The sequence below is a fragment of the Octodon degus genome, unplaced genomic scaffold, assembly GCF_000260255.1.
Source record: "Octodon degus isolate 3935 unplaced genomic scaffold, OctDeg1.0 scaffold00132, whole genome shotgun sequence".
NCBI lineage: Eukaryota > Metazoa > Chordata > Mammalia > Rodentia > Octodontidae > Octodon > Octodon degus.
Genome location: NW_004524708.1, coordinates 1743170 through 1765753, shown reverse-complemented (window position 1 = coordinate 1765753; position 22584 = coordinate 1743170). Strand labels below are relative to the sequence as shown.

The 22584-nt window shown below is 43.3% G+C and overlaps 1 protein-coding gene across 1 annotated transcript in view; it reads right to left on the bottom strand.

Annotated features, from left to right (window-relative positions):
- The window catches only part of Nrg3 (neuregulin 3), a gene marked incomplete at its 5' end in the record, with an annotated part of 1166638 nt that extends 1144055 nt beyond the window's left edge, over positions 1–22583 (bottom strand). The window contains one exon of the mRNA XM_004641247.1: positions 21914–22583. Within this exon, the coding sequence (XP_004641304.1) occupies positions 21914–22583 (670 nt within the window). The remainder of the gene's footprint in view (positions 1–21913) is intronic.
- Position 22584: the final 1 nt, after the last annotated feature.

Genomic DNA, 22584 nt, shown 5'->3' with positions numbered 1-22584 from the left:
CAAAAAAAAAAAAAAAAAAAACTAGGAGTCATGATTGCTTTGCTTCTGTTTCCCTTCCATCTGAATCCTTCTTCTCTCTAAGGCACATCCAATCCAACATCATTAGGTCAAACGTCTCCACTCTAGCTGAAGCTTCTAGCCTCTTTGGACAGGAAATTGATGGTGGCCCTTTCAATCATCTTCCCGGCATAGTGTGCGCCTTTGGGTTACACCTTCATCTAGCACCCAAAATGGAATTGTATTTTCTTTATTTTTGATACCAGGAGTTGAACTCAGGACCTCACACTTGCCAGGCAGGTGCTATAACACTGAGCTCTATCCCCAGCCCCCAGAATGAACTTATAAAAATATAAGCTCTATCAGAACCTTCCTAAGTCCCACTTCCTCCTGTTCCTTGCCTTCCGCACCTTTCCATTCACCTCCTGTCACTCTCTGGCATGTTCATTATCATGCACATACTAGCCATTTTTCTGTCCACAACACCCTTGAGTATTTGTCTTCCTTGTTTGCGCATCTTCTTCACATCACTGGAGCTATATTTGACTATCACAAACTTGAATCTTTCTGTTGTGTTATCATGTTCACCACTTTTCAATCACAGAAATTATCTTACTTATTGACTTCTGACTTTTTTTACTGGAATGCAAGTTCCAGATGGCCAAAGTTTAAGTTAATCTCCACTGCGATTATAGTCCTTTGCTAGGTGCTAAGCCCAAACAAGAGATGCATTATTCACTGCCATACTTTGAGGGTTTGCCGAACAACAATATAATACATATTTGATAAGATTATTTTATAATGAATCACCCCAGGTATCATATACAACGAGTGCAGGAAATGTGTCCATACACCAAAGAACAAAGAATTCAGTTCAGGAGCTGGACCCCAAACAATTTCTCATGCAGGCCTGTTTCACAGATCTATGCTAGGAAGGCCCCAAGGTCAGTGGGGAAAAGCCAAAAAATCTATACTACAGGATGAAGGATCTGTGCTAGCAGGCAGAGGGATCTGAACTGGAGCCAGGAAGCAATGCTAAAAGTAAGAACCAGAGCTCACCCGGAAAGTACCACAGCCATCCTCAGCCACAATGAGGTCCAGAGCACCTCTGAGGATGAGCAAAGCTGAGTTCCCATACGAACAGCCAACACAACAGACTTCTCCAGTGGACTGCGCAGTGCACCATCCTCCTCTCCAGAACCAGGAAGCAATGCTCAAAGCGAGGACCACAGCTCCCCCAAAATGAACCTCAACCATTCCCACTATGAACAAGGTCATTAGCTCTTCCTCCAAGGAGAACAACTAGGTTCACCAGGAAAGTCAGCATGACAAGTTCCCCCACAAAAATAGCCCAAGAGAACCAGCAACCTCCAGCAGCTTCCCCGTAGCTTCTAAACAGCTTCCTTAACAGCTTCTTCCAGTTCTCCTCCACATGCCTCTTGTGCTGCTGACAACAGTCCTAAGGCTCCTCCCACACCCAGCGCCAGCCTGGTTCAGTTCAGCTCAGCGTAACAAGCTGACCACCAGTCAGCATCCACCACACTCAGCTTTCCACACCAGAACAAAGTGCCTGGTACCCACAAATTAAATGAGAAGTTACTTATTTTGGCTCATGGCTTCAGAGATTTCAGTCCATGGTTGGCGAGTGCCAAGGCAAATGTGGCATGGCAGAAGGGTGCAGCAGAGGAAAGCTGCTTAGCCCATGGAGGCTGGGAGGGGAGAGCAGGCAAGAGGCAGAGTGGCAGGCAGGCCTCCAATCCTCCAGCTCCCCCAACTGGGTCACCTGTGGACAGCCATCAAGCTATGAAGTGTACAGTTCCTACGTCCCAAAGCGTCTCTCTGAATGCACAAGCCTTGTAGGGGTCATGTTAGCTCCCAACCACAACAGTAAGTCCTTACTAAGGAGGTGAAAATTGAGGGCTTTTAAGACAGGCTCTGTGAAAGAAGCATGAGGACTTCTGCTCACGCTGCTAACTTCTCTGAATAGATTCATGCTGCCGTAAGCCATGATGAACATTTTCTGTCCCAAAATGTTTCAATAGAAATGGAAAAAAAAACAAAGCCTTAAACAGAGCCTTCCATGCTCTGAAAATTAAATCGACTCTTCCTGAATTTTTTCTTTAAAATGTATAAGGAAATGAGGAAAATGAAAAGAGACTGGAAAAAGTCAGTGAGATGAATTTCACCTTCATTGCAAAGAAAAATCATCCAACTTCATTTTCACATATGGAACCTTCTAAAACAGATGACAAAAATCTATCGACACACACTTTGGAAGAAATACTTTGGAGAAGTATCCTCTACTCAGCCCTGAAAACCAGTTTTTAAGAACCATCAGCCTGCAGAGCAGCATGAGGAGGGATGACAAGGAAAGGCAAATGAGGCTGTCAGGACTTCGGGGACACATCTCCTCTTATGTTACAGCATCAGGAACTGAAATATCCAAGACTGACAGTCAGTACTGTGTCAACCTGCAAATGCCACCCTGCCGGAGCAGTCACACAGAAGGGTGTGACGATCACTGTCCCTTTCTCAGAGGTTGAGAAATTCATGTCCAAATGCCTGGAAATGGATGCTGCTTTTGCTATTCAACATTATTGTGGGATTTCAATTCCCTCAGCATCCTTTTCTCGCTTGAGTTTCTCTGAAGCATCACTTGCTACACAGAGTATTATTTCACCTTGATGATTAAATTTAGTTTCTAAAATCGAACGTGGAAATCAGCCTATGACTTGCAATCGCATTTAGCCTCTCGTGATTATTTTGCTTTGCCCCCATTCTCCAATTCCTCCCTTGGCCTCCTATGTGTAAACACTTAATTGTGCAGCACCTTGGTTTATGAGATAGTAAATAAAAATCTGTAGAACTTACAGCAGCCTTGATGGCAGAGACGTAGTCATTATTTTAGGTTTTGTCAGTGAGGGAATGGAACTCGGGGAGGCTGAAGCCACTAAGCTCACATATTTAATAAAAAGCAAAACCTGGATTCAACCTGATTTCCCTAACCAACACCCACAGCGCCCCCCACAAGTGCACAAACACAGACAGACAACACTCATATCATTAAACATGTAGCTATGATCTAAGGAAAAATAACAACCATTCCACACATCCAGTTCTAATTGCTGATTTTCAACTTAATTAACGGTAACAGTATCAAGAGTGGAAAACAAAACACAAAATTGACATCCAAAATAAATGGAGGCCAACAAGTAGTCCACTGAACCAGTACTGAGAGTATTTGGACCAAATCTGACTGTGCACATCAGTCCATCTGGGGTGTCATCAGAATTTATCTCTCTGTGACATGACATTTGTAAGTTTGCTTTCCTAGTTGATAAAAAAAAGAGGTAGATGCTAGAGCAACAGCCCTCAATCTTAAAACTGTAATAATTAAAGGGCTGATCTGTCAATCCAAGGCCTTAATAGGGTCAGATTTTTAAATCCAAAACAAGGTAATTGTCTATATTTGATCTTAGCAACAGTTCTATGCTAGAGGTCCTGGCGGGCCAACCTACAGAGGCAAAGCACGGATGCTCCCTGCCTGGCCTGGGTCCACCGCAATCCAAAGGAAACTGGATACCACAAATCAGGGAGCTACAGGACGCCGACATGGGCTGGCTCTTCCTCAAGGAGCTCTGTTTCTGTAATACGGCATTTGAGAAGCCAGTGTCAGTTGGGGATCTGATGCTCATCCACCTCTTCACCACCTCTGGAGCTCCCTGTGTTTGCCTGATACTTACTAGCTGGAAAATTGCTGCCTCCGAGGCCCAGATACAGAGCCATTTAGGTCATTCCTCCCCCAGAAGGCTCCACGCCCACCCCAGCTCCACTCTCACACTACTGTACAGCAGAGTCATAGAAAAGGGAGCACTTGGAGGACAGGACACTGAGGAAGTCTTACAAAGTTTAGGGGACAAGAGGAACAGACTCTGGATCTCATCCATGCTCAGAAAATGTTGCAACTGAAGGTCTCTAGGTTGTTCAGAATTATCTTTGGTTCGTGGATATGCACATGCTTGAGCTCCCATGGTGGGCTGAACAGTGTCTCTCATTTCTATGTAGAAGCCCTACTTCCCAACCCCTCAGAAGGTGACTGCATTTGTACAGCAGGCAAGAGATGCTTAACTCAACATGGGTCGGATCTAATGAGACAAATGTTGCTCTAAGAAGACAGCGGAGAACACACACACAGAGACACCAGAGAGATAGGTGGGTTGTGTGGGCACACAGGGAGACAGTGGCATCCACCAGCCAAGAAGACAGGCCTCAGAAGAGGCCGCCCTGCCTCTACTAACCTTTTCTTAGACTCCAGCTTCTTTGACAGCAAGGAAAAAATCTTGTTCTCTAGGCCACCCAGTCGGTTGTATTCTGTGCTAGCATCCTGAGCTGACAACTACAATCTCCAAGCTCACCTGTGGAAGGGCAGGTGCACTTAACCCATCACCTGAGGTCTCTAGCCTCTCTACCTGCAACACTGCACCTGGGATTGAGAAGGAGCCCTTGCTAATGCATACACACAGGCAGCAGTAGTATTTCTAGGCTCACCACTGCCTGGCAGCATCCTGGGCTGTGAAGTCGCCTCAGATGATGTGGAAACATCACACCACAAAGTCCCTGCAGACAGGACAGGCTAACCGCCCTCGCTCCAACCCCAGCTAACAAGGTCTGCCCTCACTCCTAGTTAGAGACGTGCGGATGAATCACCGACATGACATTCTGCTAAGCCTTTCTGTTGGCCAAAGGCTTTGTTTTGTTGTTAAAACGAGGCAACACCTAGGACCTCAAAGGGGTTTGTGGAAGAACAGGCATTCTAATGCTTTATTGGCAAGACTTAATTGCTCGATTTTCCTGGATAAGAATTCAGAAATTTCATGTTTTTTTTAAAAAATAAACCTTTGTGCACATATTGGCTCCAAAATTTCCATTCTATGCTTGGAATGTGCAGGGTAGAATTTTACATAATAATGACCAATTTGAAAGGAACTAAGTTCTCAACAAGTGATTAGTGTGTAACATTTCAATGTCTGTATATTTCAGCAGACAGCCATGAAAGACAGGGTTTGAGCTGTTCTTGACATAGAAATATTTTAATATATATTGCAAAACACTACCCCAAAGAAGCCTTAAAGTATAATTTCATTTTCATGAGCAGAATACATACTCATGAAGCAAAATTTTGGTTAATACTCAAATAATATGAGCTATTATTGTTAATTGGTAGAATTATAGTTGATTTTACGTTACTGCTTAGATTTTTAATTTTCAATAAGGAACACGCTATAATAACAAATATACTTAATAGGAGAAGCCAGTGGAAAAATGCTAAGCAGTCATTCCCAGCTTCAATCAAAGTGATTCTGACTCCGTCACAGATCAGATCTAATCCAGTGAATGAGGCCATATTCTCAGATTAAAATCCTTGGTACAATAGGACACAGTTGCTTTATAGTAAGATACACTCAGAATTGTGGCCTAGAGATGCCATTTCCTAGTCCTTTCTTGTTCTTGTAACACACTCTAATCATCACCTGGAAAGTCTGTCTAGTTAATGGGAGAAGATGTCATAACTAGCATAACTAGATAAATTCATTTCTATTTCCAAATAATTTTTCTTGTGTGTATGGCAGTAATTCAGGACTGTGCATACTCATTTCATATCTATGTTACTGTAGTACTATAAAGTATGTGTACTATTTTATGTCTACTATATACACATGTATATGCATGTACTGTAATGTGAACTGCATATGTGTATTCAGGGGAAAGGGTATGAGCTCTTTTTGAATATAATCAACTCTCACCTGTATAATATACCAAATTGGGATATTAGTAAAGGATGAACTTCTAAATATACCACACTAATATGACACAAATAAAAATAGTATGTATGTAATGAGGTAGACAGGAAGAGAGAGAAGGAGGGAGAAAGGGAGGCAGAGAGAAAGGGAGGGAGGGAAAGAGAGAGAAACCCACAGAGACAGACACAGAGAGAGAGAGAGAGAGAGAGAGAGAGAGAGAGAGAGAGAGAGAGAGAGAGAGAGAAGAGGAGAGAGTGCGGTAGTAGAACCAGTAATTCAAAGACTCCTGCTAAGACTTTCATCTCTAATTTCAAAACTTTGGGGACCACCTAGAGCCCAGAGATCCATTAGTTCACACTGAGGTTTGGAACAAACAAGTTGCACAACAGAGCCTGCATTCCCCAAATGAGGCAAAGGTCCCACACACACCCCTTAAATATTATTCTCCCTTTCAAAGTCATTCCTCCAAGTCTCCCCTTTCCAGTTTTCCAGGGGTGAAAAGAGAACAACACAGGTAACAAATGCAATGATAAACTTCCCAGACTGCAGCTCTCCACCCATGCCCCCAGTCTTGATGCAACCTGTGCCCTGGGAATGCTGCTCCAACACCTTCCTGTTCACCAGGGCTTTTTTTCAGTTCATAAAATGGCAGAGCACCACAGAGACGTGGGAGAGGAGGCGAACAGAGAAAAAGCCACATCGTTTCCGGGTCCGTGCGCAGACACCTGTACCACTGAAGGCCACTGCAGCAGAGGGCTGATGGCCAGAAAGCAGAACCAGGCAGCCCATTCAGCTGACAGGCACCTGGCCCCACTTCCCCTCTTTGAATCTGTTTCCCCCATAGCACAGGGCAGCAGCAATCCTCTCTCATCTAAAAGCAAAAATATTCTCAGACATTGCAAGCATCCGACTTCTGTTTTTGTGAAGGTCAAGAGGTGCAAAAAAGCGTGTCTGTTTTTGTGAAGGTCAAGAGGTGCACTTGATTGCATGTAGCTGACAACTGAGGATTAAAGTGGACTTCCCAGCACAGCAGTGAAAAGAAATTGATGGGACTGCTAGAGTGCTCTTTGGAAAAAGTAGCATGTACGGTCTGCTCTGATGCAACTCGCCGCGTACCTTGTGGGGGAATGAAGCAGTTCTAGTAGAGTAGCCAAGGATTGTATTTGGCAAAGTAGTAAGTCTGGGGAAACATGAGAGAACTGCGCTGAAACTCAGCAAAAGCTCTGGATGTGAAGTATCATCAGCCAAGGATCACCTTTCCAATGGCTTGCTTACAGGGGGTGGAGGGGGGAACTCTCCTTTCGGGGTACGGAGCTCACCAAGCAGCAATTTAATTCAATTTTCACAATGGGAGTGCAATGCATAAGGACATTCTGCAGTGAGCAATTAATATCTGCAAATCCTAACACTGAGATGTGTAGCTATTTTATGGCCACCAGGATGTAGAGCACACGCATCTTCTGCGAGCAACATTGAGCTGCTGCACAGAGGCATGGCGGAGCACCAGGCGGCCACGAATTGCACATGGATATGTGTTTGATGCCTGTTCTCTGCAGAAGGATAAGAGGAAGAATACAAATATCATGGCAGAAGTTAAATTGGAAAGAAAACCTCGACTATGAATAAAGTTTTGGTCAGATGAAGTTTCATTCTCAAGTTTTCTCTTTAAGACATTTTGTTGTTGTTGTTCTGGGAAAAGAGCTTGGCAGTCTAAGCACTTGTGTGGCAAGCACAAGGACGCTAGTTGGATTTCTGGTACCACATGCAGTGCCAACCACATAATAAAGATTTAAAAAAAAGTAAAGACTTATTTTCAGGATCAATGATCAAGCAAAATAGTAACACTGTTGCAACTTAACATCTCAAATAAGACATCGAAATCACTTCAGTTGTAACAGAACATTTCAACTTAGCTTAGGGTTTCAAATTTTAAACAACTGTTATTATGTTCCTCCTCTTTTTTTTTTTAATTTTGGACAGGGTCTACAGGGTCTCACTGCATAGATCAGATTGTAGTGCTCCTCCTGTTTACAGCCTCTCAAGTGCTGGGATTACAGGCGTGCACCACCATGCTCATCTAGATTGCTGTCTCAGAGCACCCCAGGGGCGGGGCCAGCATGGCAGGCCTGGGGATGGAACTCTGGGCCCCTGTGCCTGCCTAGGCAGGCGCTTTAATCCACTGAGCTATCTGGCCAGCCCTCTGAGATATTTAGCTGGCCCTCCATGTTCCTCCTCTTCCTTCCTCTAAATAAACCAGTATTGCTTCTATCAATTCAAGCAGAAAAGGCTTAAAACCCTCTTTGTCATTCAACTAAGGAAACACTTAAGTACCAGTCCTTGCGGAGCTTAGATGCAGAAAACCCATGAGAAGGCAGTGGCAGGATAACTCTGCTTCTAAAGCAGCCCGATCTACTTGACCTCTTCTCTTTAGGGTTAACACGCCTGTGTTATCTAGTCATTTAGAAGTAAGAGAGCTGCTCAGGCGTTTACAGTGATCAGCCATTTGCAGTGCATTGGAGGAAGCAGCATTTCATTATTTACCATAAATTACTCAGAGCGGCTCATAGTAAAAGATGAGCATCATCCGTGTGGTACCACAGGAGAGAACTCAGAGAGAGGCTGGCGAGATAGTTCAGCAGTCTAAAAAGCACCTGCTTAGGCAAGCTTAAACAAGCACAGGCATTAAGGTTCATTCCCTGCCACCACATGCCATGCCAGCCCTACCCCCAGGGCAAGCTGACCCAGACACACACAAAAAAAGAAGTTCAGAGAACCAAGGGATGAAGGAGAAACACAGACTCCACACTACCTTTGCTAAAATTCTGGTTCATTAGACTGCTTTCCTTTCAAAAATACCTCTTCTGATCAAACATACAAAGAATAGAACAAATAACCTAGAGTATTCACTATTATTTTAGTCAATAAGATAAACAGAAAATTCCAGGCAAATCACACCAGTATATGTCAGCTGACATATTATAAATGTTGACATCAGTAAAATTATCAGATCAGTAAAACAACAACAACCAAAAAAAAAAAACAAACAAACAAACAAACAAAAACCAGGAGAGATGCAACTGGCTAGATAAGCTAAAATAGCACCTGCACCTTCTACAGTGCTACAGCCCCTCTATCTGGTCACAGCTAGCAAACCTAGGAGCCACAGGTCTGAGAGTGTAATTCTCATCTCAGGTGGATCCAGGTGAACAGTGTGGGTGACATCACTAATTTTAGCTGTCCTGTTAGGACATAAAAGCACAGACATGGTTCTTGTTTGTGCTGAGAGCTCTGCAGGAGGCCATGCCAGATCAACATCTTCCACACTCCCTGGCTTCTCCCTTCCTTACCACGAGAGAGGTGCAGACAGGGAGTCACCTGGGGCTTCCTTTTGGATACCAAGCAGCAACGACAACGTTGAATGCCATAAGGTGTGAGTGAGCTCTGCAAAGAAGACCCCACATGGAACCAGAAAGGCGCCTCGGCAATCACTTCTTGAAGGAGCTCTTGCCTCTGAGAACTCTGAAGGCAGTCACAAGTTAATTTAGGTGAAATGGTGCAATCAAGATTTTCTGCTTGCTATTCTCCTTGTAGCTCTACTTGCAAATTTTTTGATATTCGAAAGCTGTTATTTTGGGTTAAATCTAGGGCTGTGTTGACGTGACTATGGATAAACTAAACATCCTTAAAACACAGCAATTCAAGTGCTTTTGCAGCACTCTGAAGCAGTGCTGGAATGAAGTCAATACTTAAATATACCCTGTGCCAATCAGAGACCACATCTTTAAATAATTTGGAATCAGTTAGCCTTGGAGAATCTTTACAATTCATGGCCTGTTCCTAACTCCAAGTCATCCTGGAGCACTGCACACTCCAAAAATCTCACACGTTCTGCAACTTCCTCGCACCACACCTGTCAGCCTGGCTCTGCCCTCCCTGAGCCCTGCCTCCCTCAGCCCTACCCTGAGGAAAAGCTGAGGCTACACCCTGCTTCCCCAAGGGCCCTGTCACCCAAAAAGGCAGTGTAGGTCATCTTCTACCTTCCCCCAAGATCTTAGTCCCTGGCCTCCCTTCTCAGTTTCTCCACCTAGGGAAATTCTCCTTCAAAAATAAGTATGTCAGCCCTGACCATATCTTTTGAAATGCCCAATGTGTGTATTAGAATCATGAATTTTGTTTTTTGGAGGATAAAGCTATACATTTATTTCCATGAATTACACGGGCAGTGCTGTTCTTATTAGCAGGCAGACTTTATATAACCCATTCTCCATTGATGTAAAAAGAAAGAGAGAAAAGAAAAAAGGACAGCTGAGAAATGATCATACATCTTAGCACTCAACTGATCTTCTCAACACGGGTGCATGAATGTCCTCCTTGAGTATCGTACACTGTCATGTCTGCACAATGGTGACAGAAGCCTTTCTTGGTATGCTAACACTGTTTTATAAAGTAAAATGTATGAAAATGTGGCACACCTAAAAGAAACCTTCATTTAATGCAGAAATGGAGAATGCAGCCATAAAGGCTTCAGGAAAAAGGCACAAGGTTATTATGATGGGTCTCTCCAAGCCAAGAACCTGAAACAGTGGAAACTGCAGGCACCAGGAATAACATCTTGTCTTTGGAGAAGTCAGACTTTGAGGCCTATAGGACAAACACTCAGATCTGAGATCCTGAGTCTACAAGATGAAACTCAAGCCACAATCCTGCCTGTGTGGATTAGTGAGCCCAAGAAGCATTTCAGAAGATTTACCTGTTAAATTCACATGGATGGATATGAAGAGTGCATGTATTATGATAAATTTTGGTGAACTCAACTCACACATGTAACTAGTTCCCAGGACAGTAAATGTGCTTCAGCACTGCAGAACTCAAGGACAGAGGTCCCCTCCCATCCTTCCATTCCCTCCTTTAAGGAAACTGCTGTCTTACCCTTTTATACTTAAGCATCATACCAACAAAATTGTATTTTCATTCTAGGCTTTTCTTAAAAATTCATCTCTGTTTATGAGGTATCTGGGACTCTGAGCACCATTCATCACATGGCCTACAAATCACCCCTTTCCAAAGCAATTCAGAGTTTATCTGTGTAGAGTTCAAGCCCTTAACCTTGTGATTCAATGAAAGGGTTCCAGCATCGGGCAAATCTTGGAATTAATCATCCCATCAGTACAGACCTGACTTGAACTCGCCTCTCTAAACTCAAAGACTACCATCTACCTTTTGCAGTTTCACTTCCTGTCATCCTTGACATAGATGAGGTAATGAGTTAACATACTACTCATTGATTTCAGCTGGCTCTCTCCAGCCATAGCAGGATTACTACGGATTATTAACTTCTGCAGACTGGAAGAGCCATTAGGTAATTCACTAAGCTTCCATCATCACCTATATCCTTAAAAGATCAAGGCAAATAATCAAAGGCCCAGGGCAAACCACTCAGATTTCAGCAAGGCAGAGTTTCCCAGGAATAGATGAAAATGTGTTCGTATTCCGATATGTCTGAATTTCACAGCAGGAACATAGCTCAATCAACATGTTAATGCTGACACCACCAATTAGCACACAAACTCTTCAACTTAAGAAAAGAATCTGAAGTCTTCAGAGAAGTAACATCAATAATTAAACTGATTCATGGAGCTCACTCTTTATTTTTCCCAAAGTTTAATATCTTCACATTAGAGAGCTAACTCAGTATGCATTGTTTGAATACACTTCCTGCATAAACTTGTTGTCTGTTAATCTATACAGCTTGAAAAATTGGCATCCTATTTAATTTTCACCCCAACATTTAGATACATTATTACATAACAGTGATTTTTCAACATCCTTAAAATTATTGAAAACAAAATTTCATAGCTTGTAATATCTACCTCAAAAGTAAAAATTATTTTATTTAGCCTAACTATATAAAAATTAATGTGAATCATAAATGCAAAACACTTGCTCACAGAGCTCAAGACTGACTTTTATATATTTTTTGCTTTCTTGCATAAAAAAACACGCATAACATATAGTATAATTTTTCAGGTTCAGTTTACTTTTGATTGAGAATTAAAACCACCTATGAAATACTCCAAGTACAGATTTCTTATGGATGTGTATTCTCTCTTAACCTGCTCCAACTTCTTCCAAAACAATTTTTTAAATAATTTTTATGAGTACTATTTTTAAAGTGAATTATCTTTATGGACTGTTTCCAATGTAATCAATTTAGCTTTAATAGAAACCACAATTACTTCATTAGCTTGCATGATATTTACATACACTACCTAATTTTAGTCATAAGAATAACCAACATGAACAGGTTTGGGAGCTAACACTACTGAAATACTTCTCATCTGATGAAGAAACAAGTGTAATCCAGCAACGACCAGTTTGCATGCCACGGGCATTTCTTCAGTATTACATACAAAAATAGAGAATAGCATCCTAAAAAGTCAACTAAATAAAATTCAGCCAAAATAACATTTACACCCTATTTTAACTTCTAGAGCCCAGATTTTGCTACCATTAAAACAAAACATTTTGTAAAACCAGTAAGTTTGAGTACACAGTATCGCCACCCCTCTTGGTAAGAAGAGCTGCTTAGGCAGTGAAATTCATTCAGAGTCTCAGAGGACTTTCATACTACCCATTTCCTGACAGTGGAATACTCTTGTCTTTCAGCATGGGTCTTCAAAGCTCATTTTACACATTTAGCTTTTCACTTGTCCCCATTTTCTTTTTATTGGCTTGCAAAAATAACTCTAATCACTTCTCACTTTAACCAACAGAATATACTTTCTTTTACCTAAGAAGATACCTGATATACAATAATGTCTAATAAGCGGGAAACAGTTCAGTCTATTAGGTTGCACCCTTTCCCCAATACTAAAGTGCTATTAAAAGTCTTCTTTTTAGAACTGTTGACTAGTCAAAACAGGAACTGTGGGCTGGGAGGACAGCTCAGCAGCGTAAGTGACTGCCTGGGGCTGGGGGGACAGCTCGGCAGTCTAAGCATCCCTGGCAAGCACAAGGCCCTGAGTTCAATCCCTGACACTGGGGGGGAAAGAAAGAAATTCCTAGTTAGGGCTCACGAGATAGCTCAGTGGTCTAGACACTCATCTGGCAAATGTAAGGACCTGGGGTTCAGTCCCTGATATTGCATGTGCACTGTGCTGCCCTCAAAACGGGGGTGGTGGTGCATGCCTTGTAATCCCAGCACTGGGAAAACAGAGACAGAAGGAACACTGTGAGTCTGAGCTGTGCCGCAAGACCGTACCAAATGAATAAATAAAGATTAAAGACAAAATTTAAACTTAAAAATGTTCAAACTGTGCACTGAGGCTGGAGTCTGCATGAGACACTGCGTATGGCACAACGCCCATCATGCACTTGGTAAGATGAGTCTCACAGTGCCTGAACTAAGTGATAGCAGAACTGGAAGGCTATCGCTCCACATGCTCCCTGACACGTCGCCTGGATCACGGTCAGCATGTGACACAGCCACGTCTGCAAGGAAAGGTAGATTTAGAGAGGGCAGAGAAGACAATTCTGACTGAATTTCAGGTAGCAGAGAGAGAAAGTGTGTAGCTGTCTTCTGCCAGTGACAGAGTGAATTCAAGAAGCCATAGGTGAAAACAGAGTTGAAACAATCAAGGGAGAAGAGGTCCAAGGCGAGGCATTCTAGCACGAAGGGATGAAGATGGAATTATGTAACACGACAAAGTTCTAGAGATCTGCTGCACAGCACAGTGCCTCAGTCAACAATACAAGACGGCATGCCTTTGTACTCAGCCACATCCAGATATGGCGTCACTTTCGACTGTGTTGCTCTAAATTTCATGTATGTGTTCCTACTTTCAAACAAAGAGATGCCTGGAGATCAAGGGTGCAGTGAGTGCTCCCCAGTGGCCATGGGGAGGGAGGGCACCCCAGGTGTAGGCATGCCCACACCCACACTCCTCAAGATGTGCACATCAACTAGGTCCAACTTGTACACACACACCAACAAAGTGAAAAGAAATTATGAAGCTTGGAGGAAAACACCCCTTATCTTCTGTGAAAACGTCTGAATTTCTCCTTAGATTAAAAAACACGGCAATTCTTATGATCAGGAAGGCTGTCATTTACTAGAGATTCAGAGCAGATGTACCATTTATTGAGTTTATCACAGCAAATGCTACTGCATGCCAAAGGCTTGCAAAAGACAGTACAGACGGATACCCCAACACTGTCCTGGTGGGTTAGGACTCTGAGGCTGGAGTGAGTGCAAGTACCAGTAAGACTGTCTTCCTATTTGCCTGGCCAAGCAATCTATGCAACCGATGATGCACGTGCATGGCAAGCTGTATGACCACTTGAAGCCCATTTCCATCGGGTGTGTGATTGATATTGTAATGCCTAAGCTATGCATATTTTTCAATGTTTCAAAAATAATTCCGAGAATGCTAAAGTATCACACGTCTTCTTGGCGCACAGGTTGAATCACATGGTGACTCTCAGTTTTACTCTTACCTAAAGTCACAAGTCAAGATTGGAAATCCGTCACAATCTTTTCACAGTACTAAAAGTAGAACTCAAGACAAAAAAATCAAGACATCTGATCCCAAAAGGATGATAACAGAGTAACTCTCTTTCTTCTAACTAGTGATCTTCTAACTCCCTGGCAATTTACAGGAAGACATGCTTTCAGACTTAGGTAGGCTTGGTTAGGAAATATCAAAAGGCAGAATAATCTGCTTTAGAATTGTTATCAAAGACTTGGTATAATGTTGCTAGTATTCCCATAATCCTGGCTATGATGGATTTAAATTAAACTATTTGCAGTTTCAGGTGACTTTTTAAAACATGAAATGAAATGTTCCTGCAGCCTACAATGCATCCAAGAGCCTCATTATCATTCCAGAAGAGGCCTGCAAGACAAAAATCTTATCACTGGGGGCTGACAAGCTTCTGTTAGTAAACTAATTTCAAATTCAGTTTTTCAGGTTTGTTTCTGACTAATCTCTTTGTATGCTCAGAACTGGCAATCTATGATTTATGTACAATCACCCACCTGCCTTAAAAAATAAAACAAAATGTAACAACAAAAAGTAATATCAGAGATATAATTCAGGGAGAACTTTATAACAAACACAGACTAGAAGATAAATATTTTCAACATGTTAATATTAAAGTCCTCCAATGTGCAAACCAAATATATAGAAAGAGTTCTCTGACAGATGCAATAAAGGTGCTACTTCTGGACAACCTAATTCACTGTAAATGCTGGGAATAACAGAATAAGATGGAAATGTTGCGTGTTCACTTCACTTCTCAACCAACTTTAAAGACTCCATGACAAGACTGTGCAGAAATGATTAAAAAAGTAGACAGTGGAGCACTCTTTCTTTTATCAAGAATCTTTGAGTTCTATAGATTTCAAATTTCCAGATCACTCCACAATCTCATTCATCCCTCCCCCCAGTTCAAGGTTCTATGATGAGGTGTGCCAAGTTGGCTTCAGCAAACAAGCAAAGTCTGCAAAATGGTGGTCTCTGAGCTGATGAGAGGTAGGTGTTCACCCCATGGGTGCTACAGTACCTAGAAAGGAATACATGAGAAATCCAGGCCATGAAACAACAATAATCTTTAGGATAACATCTCCCTCAGGCTGCGTGGAGGGAGGGAGCCAGCTAATACTACAACTGGATTCAATGGCCTGATGAATGTATCCAAGTTTTGCCCTTCCTGTATCACTTGACACAAAAACGGTAGTGTTTGGCAGTCATGAAGGGCTTTCCACACTGGTGCCCAAGTCAGATTATTGTGATAGCCCTCAGGATCCCAGGGGATGAAATTAAAGATCAGGAAAAATCATTTTTTTTTTTAAGGTTGCAAAGCTCTCATAGGTTATAAGGAAACAGGCTTCTAGTTTGGGATTTATTCAGTTTTTTAAGTACCTATCTTGTTGCTCTTCCATAAAAGACCCTAATAAACACAATAATGACTGGCAGTCCTTTTCAATAATGCTACCCACTAAACAAGTAAGTTTCTTAAACTCCTCCCAGAAAAGCTGCTGGCATCAGCTGCCTTCTCCAAGGCTAGCAGGAACATCCTCACAGGAGCCCTGGCACCGTGGAGAGGTCATGGCCACCAGGCAGGGGCAAGGGAGCCTGCAGGTTCCAGATGAGTCAGTCCCTCACCAATATTCAGTTGGAGTAACAAACTGCTTTATGTAAGGTGTTAGAATTATGTAATTTAGCTACATAGTATAGAATCCATTGATATATGACTGTGGAAATGAGTGATAATTGTCATTTCTATCAAAATGTAGTTCAAGGATTGGAAGAAACTCCCAAAGTTGTTGGACTGGTGTTAGTCTTTTAAGAAAGACAGTGAAGGTAGGAAGGAGAGTTACTTTAAATTATATGGAAAAGGAAACTATTAAGCATTGCCAGGGCAGTGTGGTAAGAACCTAGATCTACATGTAGATTCTTTCACTAATGTCTTTTTAGGGAAGAACAGGTGATTTGAGGTGTGGTTTGGGGGTCTTGGGAAAAGCACTGCTAAAAGTAGAAGACAAACTTTGCAGAAAGTCCTGGTGTCACATCAAGATATTAGTTTATGCTACGTAGGTTAAGTTTTATCTCGATTTTCTTTTGAAGCAATTACTACTGTAAGCTCTTAAAATCAACAAATTAGCAGCTTTGCAAGACCTCTAAGTAGATATTTAACAAACCAGTTAAAAGGCTGAAATGTACAACATGCATAATGGAAATGTAAAATACAAACATACATAACAGCTTGTGTTCAATTGTACACTGTGTTGTGGAATCAGACAACAAATGCCAGTCTAATTAATATGATGCATAAACCAATCGATGTGGAAAATAAGTGGCCATTAGTCTTCACCAAGTTTTACAATCTTTAAATTTTCTTTTTGATTTTTCAAAAGCTCTAAGATATTATGGTAATTCAATTACCTAAATTTCTTTTAAATTTTCAATATCAATTTAAGCAGTCCAAAGTGTCTTATCAAAGTGGTAACTTGTTTTAAATAACTTACTATGACACAAAGTTACTAAAACTAACAAATTTTTCTTCAATGAGTAGAGCTTTCCCAATAGGCTAAAAAACAAAGAAAAAAATTACAGATTTGTAAAAAGTCTTCAATCAGAGCCATGATTCATGACAATGGAAGACTCAAATGTTCACTGAAAGGCCAACAAAACCAAAAAAGCAAACAAGCGTGCTAGGATTCCTGTCGAGAGCTGCATGGATGGGGAGCACCGGTTCCGAGATGCCTGCATGCTGACACACAAAGTTGCATCCACTACTGACCGAGTTGTGTACAGATCTAGAGAGAATGTTCCAGGGAGGAGAAAATGGAACTCTTGAGCCTTTCAGTGGAATGTGTCGGGCAATCTGAAGGCTGTGCCTTACTCAGTACACTTATCTAAAGACAAAAACAGACTGAAGGTAAGAAAAATGAAGTTCAGTTCCATTCTGAAGCAATTCAAATGTATTTTAAAGATTTAGATTTATGACTCTTCTCTTGCTCTTTTATAGTTCAGGGCCAAATTTCATGTTCCATTTTCAATTTTCCAGATAAAATATGGAGATACACTAGGCACTGGATGTGAGAGGCTATGAGAAAAGGATATCTACAAAAGAAGTTGAAAACCTGCTCTCTTCTCACTGTGGACTACGGGGTGACCACACTGAAAGGTTGGGCATGGCCAAAGGAACTTGCTCTGTGCACAACAGCTCTCTAGAGAGACACTGGCTCCACAAAGAGCCACAGACTACTGCATGTGGCCAGGTCTAGACTGAGACAAGCCAAGCCCTTCAGGAGCAGAGAGAAATTGCTTCAAACAGCTCACTATTTTTTCTGACAAGCTTGTGGACTGGCACAGTGTGTTTAAAATAAAGCCTATCTGGGAAATAACACAAATACAAAGGTGAGTGGATTCACAAGCTAAACGCGGGAACTGTTCTCTTAATAGCAAAAACACCTCCATATCTCTCTTGGTCATGAGGAATTGACGGGAACACTTAACCCGTGTTGTAACACTACACTCAGCTCAAACTCCAAGCAGCCCTAGAAGAAGCCAACGCCCAACCCCACATACTGCTTTGGGGTTAGAACCATGAAGTACTGTGGAAGTGTCTCAAGAACAGAACTGTACAGTGCAACTGATTAAAGCAGAAAAGTCCAATAATCCTACAGTAAGACCAAAAGAAATCAAAATAACCTCAGGTTGCAACATATATTCAAAAAAAGCTCTTAACTGGATTTCATCAAATAGTACTGATCTTGAGCTCTGAATCTTCATGCACTGGCTACCATGCATGATTAGGGTCAGTACCTACTATGTTGGGACTTCTTTGAAGGCCTTGACTCATGTAGACAGAACATAAGGCATAGGGGTAACTTTGTTTAAACAAAGTATAGCTGAGAGTGCTTACAAAATGACCAAGAATAGGCTTATTGAAGGAGTAAAGATGTTGAAAAGAATAAACAAGAAAACTATTGATTTCATCAAGGGCTTTTTTAAAACTCACAATTGATTTGACTAAATAAAGTTTTATTTATAACAGACTTGGGTAAATTAAACTTGCCTCTCTCATGCTTAAATGTATATGATACACAAGGCATCCATTCCTTCTCTAAATGCACTATTCAATGTTCATGACCTTAATCACAGGACTTAGCTATATAACTTTCCAAATATGCCCTGAAGAACAGTCCATTAAAAGGTACTTTCTGTCTTTGTCTTTGAACTTAGCCACTGACTGCCCTTTCTCCTGTTAAATAGAGTTTGTGGCTGAGTAAAATAATGGCAGGACTCAAAAGTAATCTACAGTAAGTTCAGACACATTACACAAATATGTTTCAAATCTGAAATTACAAGTAAAAAAGGCTAAAACAAGGAGAGGATGTCACCAAAAACCATTGTTCTCTAGTCTGCACTGACAAAATCTGTAAATCAATCTACACTTTCACATATAAAATACTTCAAAAGGCATTTACTGAACTAACCTCCTAGTGGCAATATGTTTAAGATACTTATATTTTGTTGTTGTTATTGTTGTTTGTGCCCTGAATGAAAATCAGGCCCTTGCACTTTTCAGGACTGTGCCGCTGAGCTACATCCTGGCCCAACACTTGTTTTCAAGGAGCCTATGGGGGAAATGGTACTGGGACACTGGGGAGACAAGATATTCTAGGGACACAGATGAGACTTTTGGTCCAATTCATGATCTAAGGGGAAGAAAGGAGAGAAGACAAAACTCAAATTCCAAGCACTTCTTCTTCTGCTGTTAAATATGTTTTTCCCCTTTATTTCAATTCTAGAGAAAACTAGTTACAGTCCTCTCAACTGGGCCTCTCCTATAACACAAACAGCTTTCGCTAGCCAACGTCCTATTATCCATTAGCAAGTGTGTTTATTCTCCATGAACGAGTGCCTCCCACTCCAAAGAGCTGTGCTGCCCTTACAGACCAGAGCTTTCTGATTGCTCTGAAATCAACACAAAAGACATTCATTCTCCAAGCCTTGAGATGTTCAATTCAAGAGCTGAGACGTGGTCATTAAAGAATTTGTCAGTTAGCCTCACAAAACAGAGCATCACACTTGACCATATTCAGGTGCAAAAAATACAGGACCCATGACTTAGGTTGAAAAGAAAAACAGAAGCAAAGGAAAAAAAAAAAAAAAAAAGCTACTGAAGAATGGAGGGGGGAGCCAGGGAAGAAGGGAGTTTGCATTTTTCTCTTGGGAACTTTAGTGACATAATCAAAATAACTGAAAAAATATGAATGCCACCTCTTCAAGCCATAATTCAGCTCAGAGTAGCAGTGCTGATAATCCCTCAGATGAAATCTTTGTTTCCTTTTGTTAATCATCCTGCAATCTTAGATCAAAAAAAAAAAAACCCCAATAATTAAGTATGCTTTTTCTTTAAATTACCACACCACCTATCTATGTAAAACCCACCTTTTATAGAAACCACATAATCTCTCTTTCAGTAACATTTCCCTTGTCGAGGTATGCAAACCAGGTCAATTTCTGCCACATTTCCATACCTTCATTTTTAGCCCTTAATTCAACTCCTTGTTAAAGATTTCAAACAGAGAAAGAGCCAGACCTCAGACACAAATAAAATAAACAATGCTTATGTGTCCATGAGAACACTGACACCATTTACAGATTTTTCCCCTTTTCCTTGGGGCGGTGAGCCCTGTCAGTAATCATTACTTATTAAACAGGCTGCCATTCCCTTCTACAGAATGGAGAAAGAGCAGACAGGCAGGAATAATTACCTTGGGCTTTTTCTCTGAAGACCTCCCCAGAATGGAACACAAGGAAATCAATTGGAAAAGAACAAGAAACAGCCCACCAAGGGGAGCACCTCTCTGAACCCACACTGGGCTAGGAACGCTCCATTATCCACACCAACTGCATCAAAAGATAAAAATCTAGGGCTTCCGTGGCCACCTATTTTCAGCAAATTCATGCGCTCGCAAAACCATCATTCCTCCACAAAACTCAAGCCAGATGCTTGAGAGCAGCCTTCAAACTGCTTTCAGAAAAGAGTGCTCTGAGGAGAGCTGGGAAGCTGTAAGTTTCTGGCTCTCCTGCCCTTCTGGTGGTGGCACAATCCTTCTTTCCCCTCTCCTTCTTCACTGGCAGGCATCCTCTGGCCTGTTGTCTCCAAAGCAAGAACAGGGAAACTGGAGTCTCTCTCCTGGATCCTACTTACAGGTACATCTAATCCTTAATTTTAAAAATGCTGGAAAAAAGTTTCAAGGGTTAAATAACACCCCCAATAAGATCGCAGCTTAGAAATATGGAAAAAAAAATACCAGATGACAGAAAGCAAGCCAGGAATTTCTACCAGCGCTGAGGAGTTAATGAAGAGTACTGTCTCCCCCAGATGTTGCAGCCCCAAACAAACAGAAATACAGTATCCAGACAGCAAAATCAGCTTTTTCAGATCCGCCTTGCAGAGAACTTGAACTGGCAAGCTGGGGGTTTGTCCTAAATAACCTTCACAGGTGGAACAAACTATTCCCACACCTTGGTCAGTCATCAAGTAAAAAGAGGTGCCCAAGATTTCTTTACAATAAGGTAAGTGGGTGGGAGTGGCAAGTCAACTAGTTACCTAAAGCTGTCAGAAAAATACATCGGGCAGTACACCTGTAATAGAAAGGTATGGGACTGGAGGTCCACTATGCAAGACCGGCATAAACCAAGCAGGCAGCACAGAATTCCAGCCATTGAGAAACCTGAGCCCAGCAGGGGTGGGTTTTCCCTTCCCTAGCAGAGAGCTCCGGCCCAGCCTGCCTGCTTTTCCAGGCTGAGAGGGCAAAGAGATCAGGTTCACACCCCACCTTTGGGAGAACATAACAAAAGCTTAGCAGAGCTGAAAATAATAATTTTAAAAAGCCCTTCTTCTCCAGGACCCCAGGGGCAGCCTCTCTGCAGGTCTCTCCTCTTCTTCCTCTTAGTTAACTCAGTTCAGTGGCCACATAATCAATCCCTACACCTCCACTAGCATGGGCAGTTTGTGGGGCGATGAGCTTAGCCAGGGTCCCCTCTTTTCCCAACCTCTCCCAGTGGCTTCTAATGAACACCCTCGGCCGCTGTCCCCTCAGGCCACTGGAGGGACTGGGACTACCTTCACCAACACCTCCACTTCCTCCTGGCTTACACAGGGGCACCACTTCTCTTGGGGTCAGCTTGCTGGTACCTCTCTCCCCTCGTCCCCCACTGGCCAGCCCAGGACCCTTTGGGGAGGCCCTATTTCCCCCCTTCTCTCCCTCCCAGCTGGGGCAGGTGCAGACTCAGGAGGAGGCTCTGGGCCCGAAGGGCTGCAGTGAGAAGGAGGCACTGGCCTTAATTAACCCTTCGAAGGGGCCAGAGCTCTGTTCTCCTTCGGGACCCAAAAACCTTCCCAGGAGCTGCAGGAGCTGCCTCGTTTCCCAGCCGCGCTGCTGCCCGCGGGACCGGACACAGGCCACAGCGGGGTACCATCCCATGCTCCGGGCCAGCCAGGGAAGGTGGGAGGCACAGACAGTCGGCAGGAGGGCTCGGCAGGAGGGCAGAGCGCCCGGGTCCAAGCGGAGGCACCGCCGCATTACTTACGGAATTTCGGGCCAGTGCTCGGTGCCGGAGCGGTGGAGGCGGCGGCGGCAGCGGCGGCAGCGTCCTGAGAGGGAGACAGGGTCCAGGCGGGAGTGGAGTCGTGGAGGTAGGAGGAGGTAGCGTGCGTCGCAGTGGGCCAGGAGGGCATCGCCTGGGTGCTGGGGATTCCAGGTGCTGGCGGCCGCGAGCCCGGCGTGCTGCTGCCGGCGATGGGCGCCGTGGTGGTGGGCAGGGCCGTCGGGGGTGCTGCGGAGCTCCGTGCCGTGGTGGAGCGCGGGCTTGCCCGGATGGGCACCCGGTGGCCCGGGAAGCGAGTGGGCGCCCGCGTGATGGTGGTGAGGCGCGTGCTGATCCGGTTGGGCGTCCTGGAGGAGGCGGCGCCGCCGGCCCCGGCCCCAGCCGAGGGGGTGGCAGGGGGAGCGGTGGCGGTGGTCGTGGTGGTGGTCTCCATGGCCTTGGGAAAGGAGCTGGGCTTGGAGAGGAAGAAGGGGTCCTGGCCCATGCCCTTGGAGCCCACCAGGTCGGTGGGCACGTACTCCTGGACGGAGCCCACCACGATCCATTTGAGCAGCATGAGGCTGAGCCCCAGGCCGACGCAGCCGATGAGCAGCGGCACCGCGCACAGCCACGTCTGCTGCCGGTTCCACACGATGCAGTCGCTGCAGCGCAGC